At 43.7% G+C, this 16,554-nt stretch overlaps 1 protein-coding gene across 1 annotated transcript in view; it reads left to right on the top strand.

Annotated features, from left to right (window-relative positions):
* FAM151B (family with sequence similarity 151 member B) overlaps positions 1–16,058 on the top strand; it is a 67,824-nt gene extending 51,766 nt beyond the window's left edge. The window contains exons 5-6 of the mRNA XM_044291692.1: positions 9,391–9,526; positions 14,336–16,058. Coding sequence (XP_044147627.1) covers positions 9,391–9,526; positions 14,336–14,504 — 305 coding nt within the window. The 3' untranslated portion in view covers positions 14,505–16,058. The remainder of the gene's footprint in view (positions 1–9,390; positions 9,527–14,335) is intronic.
* The last annotated feature ends 496 nt before the right edge of the window (positions 16,059–16,554 follow it).

Here is a 16,554-nt window from a genome sequence, read left to right as displayed (position 1 = left end):
GTAAAGTGTGCACATCCCTAAAATATCAGTGACATCCAGTGTACCTTTTTCCGTAGACACTGTGAGCAGTGACATTACCTGTGGTACCTGTCCTGTATAGTGTTTCCTAATCACAAATACCTTTGTAAATTTTTTGGCGCATAGACTTTCAAATTCTACGCTACTGTACGTGTGCCATACTTTCAAGCATATATCACATTTAAAATGAAGAAGGCGAGCAGTAAGGGACGGGGTAGTGGCCGTGATGCTGATGGTGCACGCAGATAATGCTTCCAGTCGGCTAAGCACCACCCTGTCTTCCACCAAGTCTAGTCTCAGCAGCCAGGAGTCTGGTGAAAACACAATCCTCACCCTGATCCTCCTTCCTCCCACTATATACAGTCTGGCCAAACAAGTGATCCCACACTCAGATATTCCATGGACCTCTTTTCATGGCCATTACTTGATTTGGCCCTCTCGCCAAGCACGCTTGAAGAGGGACATGAGATTTTGTGCCCTGATTCCCAACCTCTTGAGCATCCACATTCACAAGAACATGACGGTGGGGAACGGCAGTTAGTGTTTAATGAGGTGGATGATAATGAGACACAGTTGCCAATGACTCAACCGCAATTACTGTCTCAAGAGGTGGATGAAGAGGATGAGACACAGTTGTCAATCACTGAGGTTGTGGTTAGGTCAACAAATCAGGAGGATGAGCAGAGTGAGGAAGTGGAAGAGGAGGTGGTGGACGATGAGGTCACTGACCCAACCTGGGAAGGTGGAAAGCCGAGCGAAGACAGCAGTATAGAGGGAGAGGGCTCTGCAGCACTGCAACAGGCTGTCCTTGTGGAAATCTACCTTGCCAAGGGGTAGATGTTCTGCAGTATGGCACTTTTTTGAGGAATGTGCGGACGACAAAAGAATAGTAGTTTGCAACTTGTGCCATACGAAAATGAGCCGGTGTGTGAACACTAGCAACCTCACCACCACCAGCATGATCCCCCACATGGCATCCAAGCACCGTAATAAGTGGGACGAATGCCTGGGTCCACAATCTGTGTCTGCAGGTCACACCACTGCCTCCTCTTTCTCTATGTTACGTGCTGGTCAATCCCCTGTAGAAGGCGCAGGCCCAGATGCCTCTCCCGCCCTGCACCTGGACCTTCGCAAGTACCATCAGCAACCACATCCACTTCCGTGTCCCAGCACAGCGTTCAAATGTCCTTACCCCAGGCCTTTGAACGCAAGTGAAAATACCCAGCCCACCCACCGGCCATAGCACTAAATGCACAACTTTCCAATTTACTTGCCCTGGAAATGTTGCCATTTAGGCTTGTGGACACTGAGGCCTTCCGCAGCCTGATTTCGGTGGCCATCCCGCATTACGCAGTCCCCAGTCGCCAACATGTGTCCTGTAACATCACACGTGCCCTGACCATCGCAGTTACTGGGAAGGTCCACTTAACCACGGACACATGGACAAGTGCATTCACCAAGGGATGCTACATTTCCCTGACAGCACACTGGGTGAATGTTGTGGAGGCCGGGAGCAAGTTGTACCCCAGGATGGTACAGGTGCGACCAACGGATTGCGGGCCCTACGTCGATCAGGGTTTCCGCCAGCACCTACGTTAGTAGCTCCAACCCCCACTTCTCCTCCTCCATTTCCACCTCCGATTTATCCGCGTGCAGCACCAGTCAGTCATCAGTCGGTAGCTGGAAGCAGTGTAGCACTGCAGTCGGGAAGTGGCAACAGGCCGTGCAGAAGCTGATATGCTTAGGGGACAAACAGCACACCGCCGCAGAGCTGTGGCAGGGGATAAGAGACCAGACTGAGCTGTGGCTCTCTGCACTCAACCTACAACTAGGCATGGTTGTGTCTGATAATGGCCGTAACTCGGTGGCGGCTTTGGAGCTCGGCAAGCTCAGACACATCCCATGCCTACCCCACGTGTTCAACCTTGTGGTTCAGCAGTTTCTCAAAAACGTCCCCAATTTGCCTGAGCTACTGGTGAAGGTGCGCTGCATGTGTGCACATTTCTGCAAGTCATCGGCAGCTACAGCCATTCTGTCCACGCTGCAGCAGCGCTTGAAATTGCCAGCTCACCGGATGTTGTGCGATGTGAGCACCTGCTGGAACTCCACGTTCCACATGTTGGCCAGGCTTTGTGAGCAGCAGAGGGCAGTAGTGGAATACCAGCTGCAACATGGTCGCCCGCTTTCTAGTCAGCTTCCACTATTCACAAGCCAGGAGTGGGTATGGATGTCTGACCTCTGTGAGGTTTTAAATAACTTTGAGGAATCAACACAGATGGTGAGCGGGGATAACGCTATTATCAGCGTAACCATCCAACTTCTGTGTCTACTCAAACACTCGCTGCTCACAATTAAGGACGATGCTTTGCATGTGGAAGAGGTGCAAATGGGGGAAGACATTACACAGGGTGATAGCTAGAGCACAATCAGTTTGTCTTCTCAGCGCGAATTTGACGATGAAGAGGAGGAGGAGGAGCAGCAGACGGTTGCGTCTGCTACAGAGGGTAGTACTCATGGAAGTTTAATTTAATCTGTTCAGTGTGGGTGGACAGAAGAAGAGGATGAGGAGATTCAGAGTAATCCTCCTGATGATGACTGCAAAGTCTTGCCTGTTGGTTCTCTGGCACACATTGCTGACTTTATATTAGGCTGCCTTTCCCGCGACCTGTGCGTTATATGCATTTTAGACAACACGGATTACTGGTTGTTCACCCTTCTCGACCCCCGCTACAAAGAGAACTTCTCATCTCTCATTCCTCTGGTGCAGAGGACAAGCAAAATGGTGCAATACCAGAAGATCCTTGTTGAAAAATTGCTCCAAAAATTTCCATCAGACAATGCAGGTAGCAGAGTCTGTAGTTCCTTGGCTAACCGAGGAGGAGACAAGGGGAACACACAGCCGTTCCAACAGAGGCAGGGAAACACTCTCCAAAGCCTGGAACAGTTTAATGACACCCCGCCAGCACCCTCACCCTGATGCACGGCCTAGTGTCACAAGAAGGGAACAATTTTGGAAGATGGTGAAGGAGTACATAGCAGACCGTGTCAGCATCCTCAATGATCCCTCAGTGACTTACAACTACTGGGTGTCCAAGCTGGACACGTGGCACGAACTGGCGCTCTGAACCCTGGAGATGCTAGCCTGCCCTGCCCTGCCACCATCGTTTTGTCTGAGTGGGTTTTTAGTGCTGCTGGTGGCATTATAAAAGATAAGCGTATCCGCCTGTCAACTGAAAATGCTGACAGGTTGACTCTCTTATAAAAATGAACAAGGCCTGGATTGACCATGACTTTTCAATGCCACCAGAGGAACGCTGATGAACATAAAAGCACTTTAAATGTGTTGTTTATAATGTACTGAATACACTGTATTCCCATGCACCCCTTCCACCACAAACAAGGGTATATTCTTGAATCTTCCTTTTCTCATCCTCCTTCTCCTCTTCCACCATGCTTATTCAGCGCATATAATGCCCTCTCATATATGCCCTTCGCATATAATGTTTTACAGGGTCAGCTCACCAGCAGGCCCTCGTATATAATGTTTTACAGGGTCAGCTCACCAGCAGGCTTTCACCTACAATCTTTTACAGGGTCAGCTCACCAGCAGGCTTTCACCTACAATCTTTTACAGGGTCAGCTCACCTGCAGGCCCTCACCCAATTATAGCTAATAGGTAATTTGCGCGCATGCTACCTTGCTTGGATGTGATAGCCGTAGCTGTTTCTCAGGCTCCCTCTCCGAAATCGAACCCTGATTCCCTGTTACATGTAGTCACCATGGTTTGCGCTGACAATAACATCAAAAGTTGATAGGCCAGACATCCGAATGGATCGTCGCCGTCACGGGGATGTGCGTTCGGCCCCAGGTTATCTAGAGTCACCAAAGCGGCAGCAGGCCCTCCCCCGTAATGTCTTAGATGGTCAGATCAGCAGGCCCTTGCTCCAAATGTTTTTGAGGGTTACCAGCAGGCCATCAATCATAATTTTTCAGGCTGTGTATGATGCCCTCCTTTATGTGTAACAAAGGGTGTATTGTAGTGCCGGTTCCTTGTAATTTTTGGCAGCCCTTTCACTTGCAAAGGCTTTGAGTGTAGGAGTCCCACTACCTGAACAATTGTACCACAATGTAAATGAGGCCCTCCTTTATGTGATATACAGGTTGTTTTGGAGTGCCTCTTTCTTGTAATTTTTGGCAGCACTTGCACTTTGTTTACAAGTAAATATACAGGAAAGAATGTTTCCTAACAATTTTTCCTCTAAAATTGATTTTATCTTTGGTTTTGTGCGTATTATTGTCAGTCTGTAAAAGTGGCGCACTGCTCGGGCAACATCGTTCCCAGCAGCGACCTGGGAGTCCAAGATGCATCTAGACATTCTCCCCATGCTGTTCCCGAACCATTTCGGTGGCGTTTCCTTAAATTTTTTACCTTTTCCTATGAACCAGACTCCCTCCCTTCTTCAGAGCAGGGGGTGCCTGGTTTAATGCTCGGGTTCTCCCATTGACTTCCATTATACTCGGGTGCTTGGTAGAGCACCCGAGCATCCTGACGTGTTCGGCCTGAGCCCCCGAGCACTATGGTGCTCGATCAACACTACTCTTTAGCTTATGTCCTACCTCTGAGCTCAGTAAGGAGGACGAGTATTGGGCCGGGTCTGGCGGGCTGGTGCCATGCCGGTCAGATGGAGATTCTGGCGAGCTAGTTGGAGAACCCGACAGTTCTTTTGAGGTGTCTTCTTCAGCGCCCTGTCTGTCCTGCTTAGTCTGCGTCATACGGGTAGCGCTGGATTCAGGGCGGCCGCCATTGCTACCTGCCGTGTGTGGCGGAAAGAACTCTGTAAGGAACTTTGGTGCTTCTTTTTTATTCCTTTTCGACATTCTTTGATTTGGGGTGGCTTTAGAGCTCTGTTTCAGGGTGCTCATGGCCATATTGTCTAGCTAAAAACGCTGCTAAGCTTTCAAGCAGCCATCATGCTCCCCTGCCAATACTGAAAATTGTTGTTTGAGGGGGGGGGGGGGGGGGGGGCGGGTGAGTGACAGAAGCCCTTTAAAGGTCTTTCTAAGGGTGAATACACACAACCATAATTCTGGGTCTGCAGTTGTGGACCCATTAATTTCAATGGGGCCGCAAAAGATGCAGACAGCACATTGTGTGCTGTCCCCATCCATTCTTCCTTTTCACAGCCCCGCATATAGAGCAAGAATAGGCATTTTCTATATAGCGCCGGCCATGTACGATCCGCAAAATACGGAACGTACACGGCCAGTATCCATGTTTTGCAAACACTTACCGCAAAACACTTACGGTCGTGTGAATGCACCCTAACTGTGAGGGGGAGGATGCCAAAACACTCCCCATTCGTGCATAAGTCTTTTAACTATGTTATCCACTGGTCTAACTACCAGAATCTGAAGACTATAAAGGGGTTGTCCCCAGGTACCCCTTAACGGCTAAACAAGCCATCCCACCTTACTAAAGTGTTATATGAAATATATAGCCTTATCTTTGAAATTGTAACTGTAACTACACACACTTATCCATGACTTTAATTATCAACATTGCCAACTTGCTGGTTAATGAAACTTTCACAGAATTCTTCCTCTAATCACATGCAGACTAATAATGTGATCTGAGAATGTAGATCCCCGATTTCACCTGTGTATGACATCAGTCTGGCGTCTCGTGTTGTAGCTGGAGAGTACGACAAAATAGGCACATCCATTGAAATGAATGAGATGCCGCGAAAGGGACCTTTCACATGGTGGATTTTGTCCCTGGAATTTTGGCACGCACACTGCACCAAAATTCCGGCAGTCGCCTGCTATTTGCCTTACATTGTTTTCAATGGGAGGTAGTTCTGACATTTGAGGGCCAATAGTTAAAAGCTCGGACTGCGCCAGCATGGTGTGTGGACACCATGGCAAAAACTGCCGTGTGAATGGGCCCCCAAAAATTGAAGACCACATGTAATCTGTATAGACTTTTAGGCCTCTTTCACATAAACGATACGGATTGTGTGGGTCTGTTTAGGAAAAAACTGATGGTTCAGTCCGTTATGTCTGTAATTCCGTTCAGTGTTTCAGTTTTTTTCTGCGCGAGTGCAATTTTATGCGTTTTTAAAGCGTGTGGGAAAAGAAACGGAAGAATTACAAACTATGTCTCCTAGCAACCATCATTAAAAAACGCATTGCATCTGTGTTTACTTCACGCACCTGGATGGAAAACTCACTCTTGTGAAAGAGGCCTTATATGGGGTGGGGGAAGGGGGTTAAATTAGTTGTGGTTTTATTTTTTTAAATAAAATAAACCTGGTGAATGAACCGATCCATCCTCTGGCTGTCTACTTCCACAATGTACAAAAAAACAAAATGGCTGCACACCATTGTATATGCAAACAATAAAGCTAAAGAATGGGGGTCATTCTAGTTAAAAGTGGTACAATACCGACTATAAATGAGTAATGGAAGGCAGTATCTTTAGTGATAGGGACCCATCTGCGGAAGCCACCTTGACGCTTGGTAGGTGGGCCCGACACGTATGTGCGCTAAGAGCTTCCATTACTTATTTATAGTCGGTATTGTACCACTTTTAACTAGAATGACCCCCATTCTTTAGCTCTATTGTTTGCATATACAATTGTGTGCAGCCATTTTGTTTTTTTGTAATTATGTTTGCTTCATGAATATGCACCTGTGATTCTGAAGGTTTTAGTCTAAATTTTCTTGCAATACTTCCACAATGTAACCACTGAAAAGCTGAAAGCACATCCTCTCTAAAGAGGACCGGTCACCACTCCTGACATGCCTGTTATAATGGCTTCATGCATCCCCCATGTAATAACGATTCTAGAACATCTATTCTTATGACTCTATGTTGTGTCATTCCTTTATTATTTCTACTAGAAGTTATAAATGAATTCCTAGCAGTCTGCAGTTAGGGTATAGGGGGGTTGTAACCAGTTGGGGGGGGTGTACCTGCACAGACTCATTCTATCTAATCAGTGCTGCCATTGTCAGAATGTGCAAGGACACCCCTCACCTGGTCACCTCCCCTCTGTACCCTTACTGCAGACTGCTAGCAATTCATTCATAACTTCTAGTAGAAATAAATAAAGGAATGGTACAACATAGAGTCATAAGAATAGATGCCCCAAAATTGTTATTACATGGGAAATACATGAAGCTATTAAAACAGGCATGTCAGGAGTGGAAACAATTTGGTGTGTGTGTGTGTGTGTGTGTGTGTGTGTGTGTATATGTATGTGTGTATATATATATATATATATATATATATATATATATATATATATATATATACACACATACACACACACACACACACACACACACATATATATATATATATATATATATATATATATATATATAAAAAGCAAGGGCCCAAATATATAAAGAAGAAAAAAGGCAGCACTCCAGATTAGTGATGAAAAAAGTGGATGGTTTATTCACCACCTAGCTAGATGGGTGAATAAACCATCCACTTTTTCATCACTAATCTGGAGTGCTGCATATATATATTACATACAGTGGTACTTGAGTTTGTGAACTCTTCAGAATTTTCTATATTTCTTCATGAATCTGATTCTCACATGTCTTAAAAGTAGATAAAGATAACCAAATTGATTGAACATCAAACGTCGACTTGCGAGAATTTTACCCATTCCTCCATGCAAAACAGATCAGCTCTGTGATGTTGGTGGGTTTCCTCCCGTGAACTGCTCGCTTCAGGTCCTTCCACAAATTTTCTATTATATTATAGGTGCTGGTCCAGGGTAGGATAGATCATTGCTAGCTGATTGGCGTGGGTGCAGCACTTCGCACACCTGCCGATCCTGTGGTCTGTGTAACTCCATTGACAGACATCAGCACCAGAGCTACACAGCACTGTTGACATTGTAACGGCGGGAGCTTACTTACTACGGCGCTGTTCCCATGGACAATGGAGCTGTACAGACCAGCTGATCAACTGTGTCAGACTGCCACCTGTCAGCTAGAGATGGCCTATCCCAAGGATAGGCCATCACTTAAAGGGAACCTGTCACCGTGGAAATGCAATAAACCCTGCCAGCAACATGTTACAGAGCAGAAGGAACTGAGCAGATTGATATTTCGTTTTGTGGGAAAATATTCATTAAAACTTGTGTTTCATTCATTTGAATGTCTTCTTGTTTTGGGCTTTGAAGTCAAGGAGGAGGTCCTATCAGTGTTTTACAGTTTTCCCTCTATACAGAGACAGCTGTCAATCACTGATAGAACCACCTCCTCGACTTCAAAGTCCAGAGCAAGAAGACATTCAAGTTTTACTGAATCTTTTCCCTCAAATCTATAAATCTGCTCAGCTCCTCCTTCTCTGTAATATGCCATCTGCAGCTCAGATACCTTGTTGGCCGAAACAGGTTCCCTTGGACAACCCTTTTAAGGCCAGGACTTTGACCTTCCAAAACTTAACTTTATTCTTCATTAACCATTCTTTCTTTGATAGAACCACTTGTGTTCACAAAGTATTTACAAACTTTCAGGCACCACCATATGTATTTATATAAGGGTGCTTTCACACTAGGGTTTTTCATTTCCGGCATAGAGTTCCATCCTAGGGGCTCTATACCGGAAAAGAACTGATCAGTTTTATCCCCATGCGTTCTGAATGGAGAGCAATCCGTTCAGGATGCATCAGGATGTCTTCAGTTCAGTCTATTTGACTGATCAGGACAGAGAGAAAACCGCAGCATGCTACGATTTTACCCCCGGCCCAAAAAAAACTGAACACTTGGAATGTATTCAAAATAGTGGAATGCCGGATCCGTCATGCGCAGACTGAAAAAAAAGGTGAAAAAAAATAAATGCCGGATCAGTTTCTCCGGATGACACCGGAAAGACGGATCCGGCATTTCAATGCAATTCTAAGACGGATCAGGGACCTGATCAGTCTTACAAATGCCATCAGTTGGCATACGTTTTGACGGATCCGGCAGGCAGTTCCGGCGACGAAACTGCTTGCCAGATCACTTTACCGCAAGTGTTTAAAGTAGCCTAAGGCTGTGGAGTTGTAGTAAAAATATGACATTATAGTGATGAAAACCTTGAGAAGTACTGTGATTTACTATAGTAAATATATTACTGATTATTAGACTCCACATCCCTGCTGATACGTTAATGTTAGACACGTGGAGGGAACATGAGTGGTACAAGACGCATTTGATCTGCACAATTTCCTTAGTTCCTTTATGGTAATCTATCGAAGAAAGTTATGTATATTGTGGACAGATCCCGGCTTTACAGCCTTCACACTTCATTATGTGGCTGAAGCTATGGACAGTATTTGTAATTTCTTGTATTAAACTTGGTTTTAAGGCTACAGCTGGGAGATGGTGAGAGAAATGGAGAAGATATGTAAGGATCTGAGCCAGCTTGTGACCTTCCCAGTCAGAGCAGCTTTAGTGCGACAGTCGTGGCCTCAGCTGCAGTGGCTGCTGCAGACGTCAGACAGGTAAAATAATGTTGATGCATATTTTTGGATGATCATATCTCGCCACATGTTTGCCTGCACTGTTTGCATCTGTCTGTATTCAGGGGTGGGGCTAGGGGCCTACGTCCCAGGTACATGGTGTTATGGTGGGGGTTAACAAACGACTGTGCCATACTCACTATAGAAAATGTGCTATTGCTACATGATAAATGTGAGATTCTTGGCAAATACATTTTGTACAAAATCATTTGTGCCTGTCCGCCAACGAGAAGGCGATCTCTTTAGGACAGGAACCTACACTAAATTCTACCTCTGGTGCCATACTGGCCTCCATTAAATTCAGGGAATTCAGGTTCCACATGTAACTGCATTCCCTGAATTTAATAAAGGCCATTGTGGCACCAAAAGAGGTATAATACAGTGTGGGCTCAGTATGCATGTGGAACCTGAATTTAATGGAGGCCAGTATGGCACCAGCGGAGGTAGTATTTAGTGTAGGTTCCTGTCCTAAAGAGATCGCCTTCTCGTTGGCAGACAGGCACAAATGATTTTGTACAAAATGTGTTTGCCAAGAATCTCTCATTTAAGCCTCATTCACACGTCATTGTTTTGATCAGTGATTTCCATCAGTGATTGTGAACCTAAACCAGGATTGGAGCCTCCACAGACATAAGGGAAAGATCTGCACCTGTTCTGTGTTTGGACCCGCACAAGGTTTTGGCTCACAAATCACTGACCGAACACTGAATTGTAAATGAGGCATTATAACGTAGCATTAGCATTATTACATTTTTTATAGTGAGTATGGCACTATTATATTTATATTATTGTGCTGTTGCATTGTTTGTTATTGTGCTTTCAGCCATGGGGACGTGCACCTGGGCCATTGGGATGTGCTGACTAACCCCTATTCTTTTTCTTTGCAAACCATTGTGCCAGCTAGGGTATAGAGACAGGAGACTAGGGCAGCAAATTGTATCTTTGTCCACAGTGAAGAAATTCATCCATATTAATAGAAAGCAAATTTTGTGCTAATTTTTGTCAGGTTTTTTTTTCCGCTTCAGAAGTGCCATTAAAAAACCTATGCAAATTATCGCCCTTCTGTAATACAAATGAGACTTTGTGTAAAAGTTGGCCATCGATGATCCACAGTTTACAGTAGTGGAGCAGTGAGATCTGGTGGCACAGGAGGTTGATTTCAGAATACCTAAGTATACCAGTACACAGCGCAGCTAACCTGGGGTCACTGATCCAAAAATGATTATGAAAGGAACTCAAAAAAAGTGTAGATTTTTTTTGTGACAATACTAATGTAATAACATTTTTGTATATGAAGACAAACCTGGTATTTAGGTTGGTGGTATGTTTTTAGTTGTGTTCTTTATGCAGTGGAACCTTTAGGGTATATATCTACAGATGAAGTATTTTGTATTGGAAAAATCCATCATGAATAAGTTGCATGCCAATTTTTGGCACTGATTTGCCACAGATTTCACTGGAAATGGAGAAATCGACGTAAAAAATTCATGGCATAAATTGACATGTTACAGATTTAAAACTACACTGCATGTCAAGTTATGTGCAGATTTGTTGAGAACATTTACTGCTCACGGATAAGATTTTTTTAGTATCGTCCTTGCTACTGTAAAATGCAAATTTTCCCACCAGAAGTCCGGTACGAAAAACCTGCAGCATATCTGCCACGTGGGGCTGTACCTTTTTATATGTTCCTTGTCCAAGAAGCTGGAGAACAATAGTCGTAGGTCTCTGAATGGTGCACACTTTGTGGAATCATTCAGTTTATATTAAGGCCTGCCATCTCTAAACAGATTTACATTATTTTTACTCTCTGCATTCCCGAAGCCGTAGCATTTTTATTTTTCCGTTTCTTATAGCTGTATGAGGGCTTGTTTTTTGCAGGAAAGGTTGTACTTTTTAATGACATTGTTTTATATTGCATACTATCTAGTTGGAAGCTGTAATAAAAATCTAAATGGAGTGGGATTGAAAAAACATGCAATTCTGCCACAGTTTTATGGATTTTGTTTTTTTGGCATTCCCCATACAGTAAAACAGACCTTTTACAACAATTGGTTAGGAGAAAAGAGTCACAATGGACCTTTAGGTTGCCGGAGAGGATTGATGACCACATCTCATTTTCTTGCATCACTGATTACTGGGTCTCTTAGTGGCTTGTACAGGTCCTTCTAAAAAAATTAGCATATTGTGATAAAGTTCATTATTTTCTGTAATGTACTGATAAACATTAGACTTTCATATATTTTAGATTCATTACACACCAACTGAAGTAGTTCAAGCCTTTTATTGTTTTAATATTGATGATTTTGGCATGTAGCTCATGAAAACCCCAAATTCCTATCTAAAAAATTTTGCATATCATGAAAAGGTTCTCTAAACGAGCTATTAACCTAATTATCTGAATCAACTAATTAACTCTAAACACCTGCAAAAGATTCCTGAGGCTTTTAAAAACTCCCAGCCTGGTTCATTACTCAAAACCGCAATCATGGGTAAGACTGCCGACCTGACTGCTGTCCAGAAGGCCATCATTGACACCCTCAAGCAAGAGGGTAAGACACAGAAAGAAATTTCTGAACGAATAGGCTGTTCCCAGAGTGCTGTATCAAGGCACCTCAGTGGGAAGTCTGTGGGAAGGAAAAGTGTGGCAGAAAACGCTGCACAACGAGAAGAGGTGACCGGACCCTGAGGAAGATTGTGGAGAAGGACCGATTCCAGACCTTGGGGGACCTGCGGAAGCAGTGGACTGAGTCTGGAGTAGAAACATCCAGAGCCACTGTGTACAGGCGTGTGCAGGAAATGGGCTACAGGTGCCGCATTCCCCAGGTCAAGCCACTTTTGAACCAGAAACAGCGGCAGAAGCGCCTGACCTAGGCTACAGAGAAGCAGCACTGGACTGTTGCTCAGTGGTCCAAAGTACTTTTTTCGGATGAAAGCAAATTTTGCATGTCATTTGGAAATCAAGGTGCCAGAGTCTGGAGGAAGACTGGGGAGAGGGAAATGCCAAAATGCCTGAAGTCCAGTGTCAAGTACCCACAGTCAGTGATGGTCTGGGGTGCCATGTCAGCTGCTGGTGTTGGTCCACTGTGTTTTATCAAGGGCAGGGTCAATGCAGCTAGCTATCAGGAGATTTTGGAGCACTTCATGCTTCCATCTGCTAAAAAGCTTTATGGAGATGAAGATTTCATTTTTCAGCACGACCTGGCACCTGCTCACAGTGCCAAAACCACTGGTAAATGGTTTACTGACCATGGTATCACTGTGCTCTATTGGCCTGCCAACTCTCCTGACCTGAACCCCATAGAGAATCTGTGGGACATTGGGAAGAGAAAGTTGAGAGATGCAAGACCCAACACTCTGGATGAGCTTAAGGCCGCTATCGAAGCATCCTGGGCCTCCATACCATCTCAGCAGTGCCACAGGCTGATTGCCTCCATGCCACGCCGCATTGAAGCAGTCATTTCTGCAAAAGGATTCCCGACCAAGTATTGAGTGCATAACTGAACATAATTATTTGAAGGTTGACTTTTTTTGTATTAAAAACACTTTTCTTTTATTGGTCGGATGAAATATGCTAATTTTTTTAGATAGGAAATTTGGGTTTTCATGAGCTGTATGCCAAATCATCAATATTAAAACAATAAAAGGCTTGAACTACTTCAGTTGTGTGTAATGAATCTAAAATATATGAAAGTCTAATGTTTATCAGTACATTACAGAAAATAATTAACTTGATCACAATATGCAAATTTTTTTAGAAGGACCTGTATACCTCAGGTGAACTGCCCATTGCTTGACTGCCTGCTATATGTGCCATCAGTTCTATTTGCCATCTATTGTAGTCTCCCATTTTTCTTTCTTCATCTCTCTTGCCTAACCTTTGGATCTATATTTGGATTTAATAGATCTAATGAGCTGGGTTTATGTCTCTCTTCTAAGATTTTTTTTATAATTATAAGTTGTAGGATTCAGCCGAAGTTCTGCTGTCCCTTTATGAGAATACCCAATATCCTGTTTCCTGGATGGGTTATAGCCATCCTGGTGACCCCCTACATGGGTTCCCAATCTACTTTTGTTAACCATCTCCTGAACCCTTACCATGTTTGGTCTGGTTTGTTTTCTTAGTAGACTTAGGCCTCATGCACACAAACGTGTTTTTTTTTCATTTACGCTCCGTTTTTTGCGTTCCATATACGGAACCATTAATTTCAATGGGTCCACACAAAAACTGAATTTACTCCGTATGCATATGAATTTATTGTCTTCATAACCGACAAGGATAGTACTGTTCTATTAGAGGCCAGATGTTCCGTTCTGCAAAAAACGGAATGCACACGGATGTCATCCATATTTTTGGCAGATCCATTTTTTGCGGACCGTAAAACACTGAAAAAGCCATACGGTCGTGTGCAATAGTCCTTAACCGCATGGCATCCTTCTGTGTGAAGTGGCATGCAGGCTGTGTACTTGACAGCCTGCGATCCTGCATGGGTCGTACACATGTGTTCCTAAGGGGACTTAAACATGTGATCATCTAGTTGCTTCTCCCATACACTGCAATGATTTAACATTGCAGCCTGTGGGTGATTCACTGTATTACTACGGAGCCGTGCCACAGGCTGTGCTTGAACTTTGCTATGAAAAACCTCAAAGCCTTCAGAAGGCTCAGTTCACCAAATAGACAATTTGTGTAGCCATTGGAGATTTATTAAAACTGATCATAAAAGTCATGTTAATTAATGGTGAATTTTAGTGCAGAGACTGATGACGAATAACATTGACTCATTGCAGGTACAGCCTGACCGTCTGGTCAGGGAAGGATGACATCTACCCTGTGGAGGACCTGCTGTACATTCGACAGCATTCTGTGGCTGATCAGATATTTTATGATGTGTTTGAACCTCAAAACGGTGAACTGAAGCAGGCCGTGAAACGAAAACAACAAGCAAAAAAAAAGTAACACTAAAGCCGCAATGAGAGCTGGTGATGGTCCAGGAGCTGATCACATCCCTATATATGAACGAAATAATGGTAGTAGCTGACTGAGGGAGGTTCATTCCATCTTTTGGTGTATGCCACAGAAAGCAACACTGCAGGGAACATAAAGCAATACATAGGCCTCATTAAAATCAATGATCTTTCCACAAAATACTATACATCGACACTGTCGATTTCTAAAAAAAGAACTATTTATTTCAAACATTCAGTGGGGTCCCATGGGGTCTTATAGGCCCTAACATTTTTGTTTCGTTTTACTTTGGCATAATTTTACATTTTTTCTATTGCATAGTGTGTCTTTAGGTCTGTTTTGGGATAGTTGGGTCAGATTTTCAGTTGCAGCTAATAATGATTTGTCCTAGGGGGCCACATATGGTCCCATTTATCATGTCCTTATTGTATTTCATTTCTTAGGTTCTTCACACAATCCCCCACCTTCCCGGGGCTCACACTACAGCTAGAAAGACCTTTAGCGCGCAGTAATGTTTTTATTGGCAATTTTAAAGGGGCTGTCTGAGATAATTAAAGTCTTAGAGAAGCCACTGAATGGTCTGAATTAAAAGAAAAAATGGTCTTCTACTTATTATTTGCAGCGATGTTCTCTGTTTCACCAGTCCAGTGCAGCGCTGTCGTTCCCGTATACGGTACATGACCACTACAGCCAATCCCTGTCCACAGCGGTCTACCATTGAGGAAAGTAATTGGCTACAGCGGTTACATGTCACTGTGACATGCGGGTGTACAGCACGCCACCACTGCAGTTGGTAAACAGGAGTGATTGTAGGACTGGAGGCACAGAGAATGGCGTTGTAGAAAATTATAGCGTTGTTTTTATTATATTTGTGTTTTTTGTTTTTTTTGACAATTTGGGGTCTTGTCTGAGATTTTTAATTATCTTGGACGATCCATTACACAAAATCATAGTAGGCAGAAGACAGCATGACTCTTGCATACTGAGACTGCCCCGATCCATGCTTCAGAGACGTTTGTCGAAGGGAGAGAGTACTCTGAGCAGCACTTCTGCCTCTTCATTTTTTTTCAACAAAGGTTTAGTTGACCTTTAAAGGGTTAAGCCATGTTTGATGTAAATAAGACATCATATAATGCATGGCAGCCTCTTTCTAACAAGCCTAGAACCAGCCCTGTACCTCACATGGATCCAGAGATCTCCTCATTCATTACTCTGCTAGATTTATATCAGACTGGCTGCTTGGGGGGGAGTGTACTTTCTCAGGGAGCATGTCCTTTCTGCTGTAGCTCTTTCCCTGTAACTGCCACAGCTTCTCAAACAAGATATGACTGGTGTCAGTCGAAGATTTAAACTGAATGCATGCCACCACCTCAAACAAAAAAGAAACAGCAGGTGGTATTCAGATCCAGGTGCTGGTTTGAAAAACGCTGACTATTTGTAAACAAATGTAAATGCTGCACTTACATTATTGTAGTGATGATACCTGAATTTGAACTTGGATTTCATCAAGTATAGTAGCACCATAATACATACCAAATAAATATTTTTCCAACAAAAAAATGTTTGCTGAACTTCTTATGCTGGTACATTTTTTTTTGAATCAGATCTTTTTTATTGAGCATTTACAATGTAAATACACTGTTGTACAGATCACAAGCAAAGATGACACAGAGACATATTTCTCATAAGGCTGACAGCAGTCTGGTTACCAAACCGTAGGTAGCACTCAAATTTTAACCTATACCCCCTACCCTTCCCCTCCCACCCCACTTTAGCATGGAAATTACAAAGGCATACTGCTAAACATTTCTATTCAGACATCGAAACGACAGCCACAGTTCCCATAGTTTCTCAAATTTTGCTGGGCAGCCACGCTTCTGGTACACCAGCCGCTCATAACTTAACATCGTGTCAACTGTACTTAAGAATTCGCCTAAGGTGGGCGGCGCTGTCTGTATCCAATGCAAGGCGATTAACTTTCTAGCAACATATAGCACTCTACCTATTGCTATTTTATGTACCTGACTAGTGGCCAGTTCAG

Source organism: Bufo gargarizans, chromosome 1 (assembly GCF_014858855.1).
Source record: "Bufo gargarizans isolate SCDJY-AF-19 chromosome 1, ASM1485885v1, whole genome shotgun sequence".
Lineage (NCBI taxonomy): Eukaryota > Metazoa > Chordata > Amphibia > Anura > Bufonidae > Bufo > Bufo gargarizans.
The sequence above is the reverse complement of the archived record's forward strand: the minus strand, read 5'-3'. Positions and strand labels throughout refer to the sequence as shown.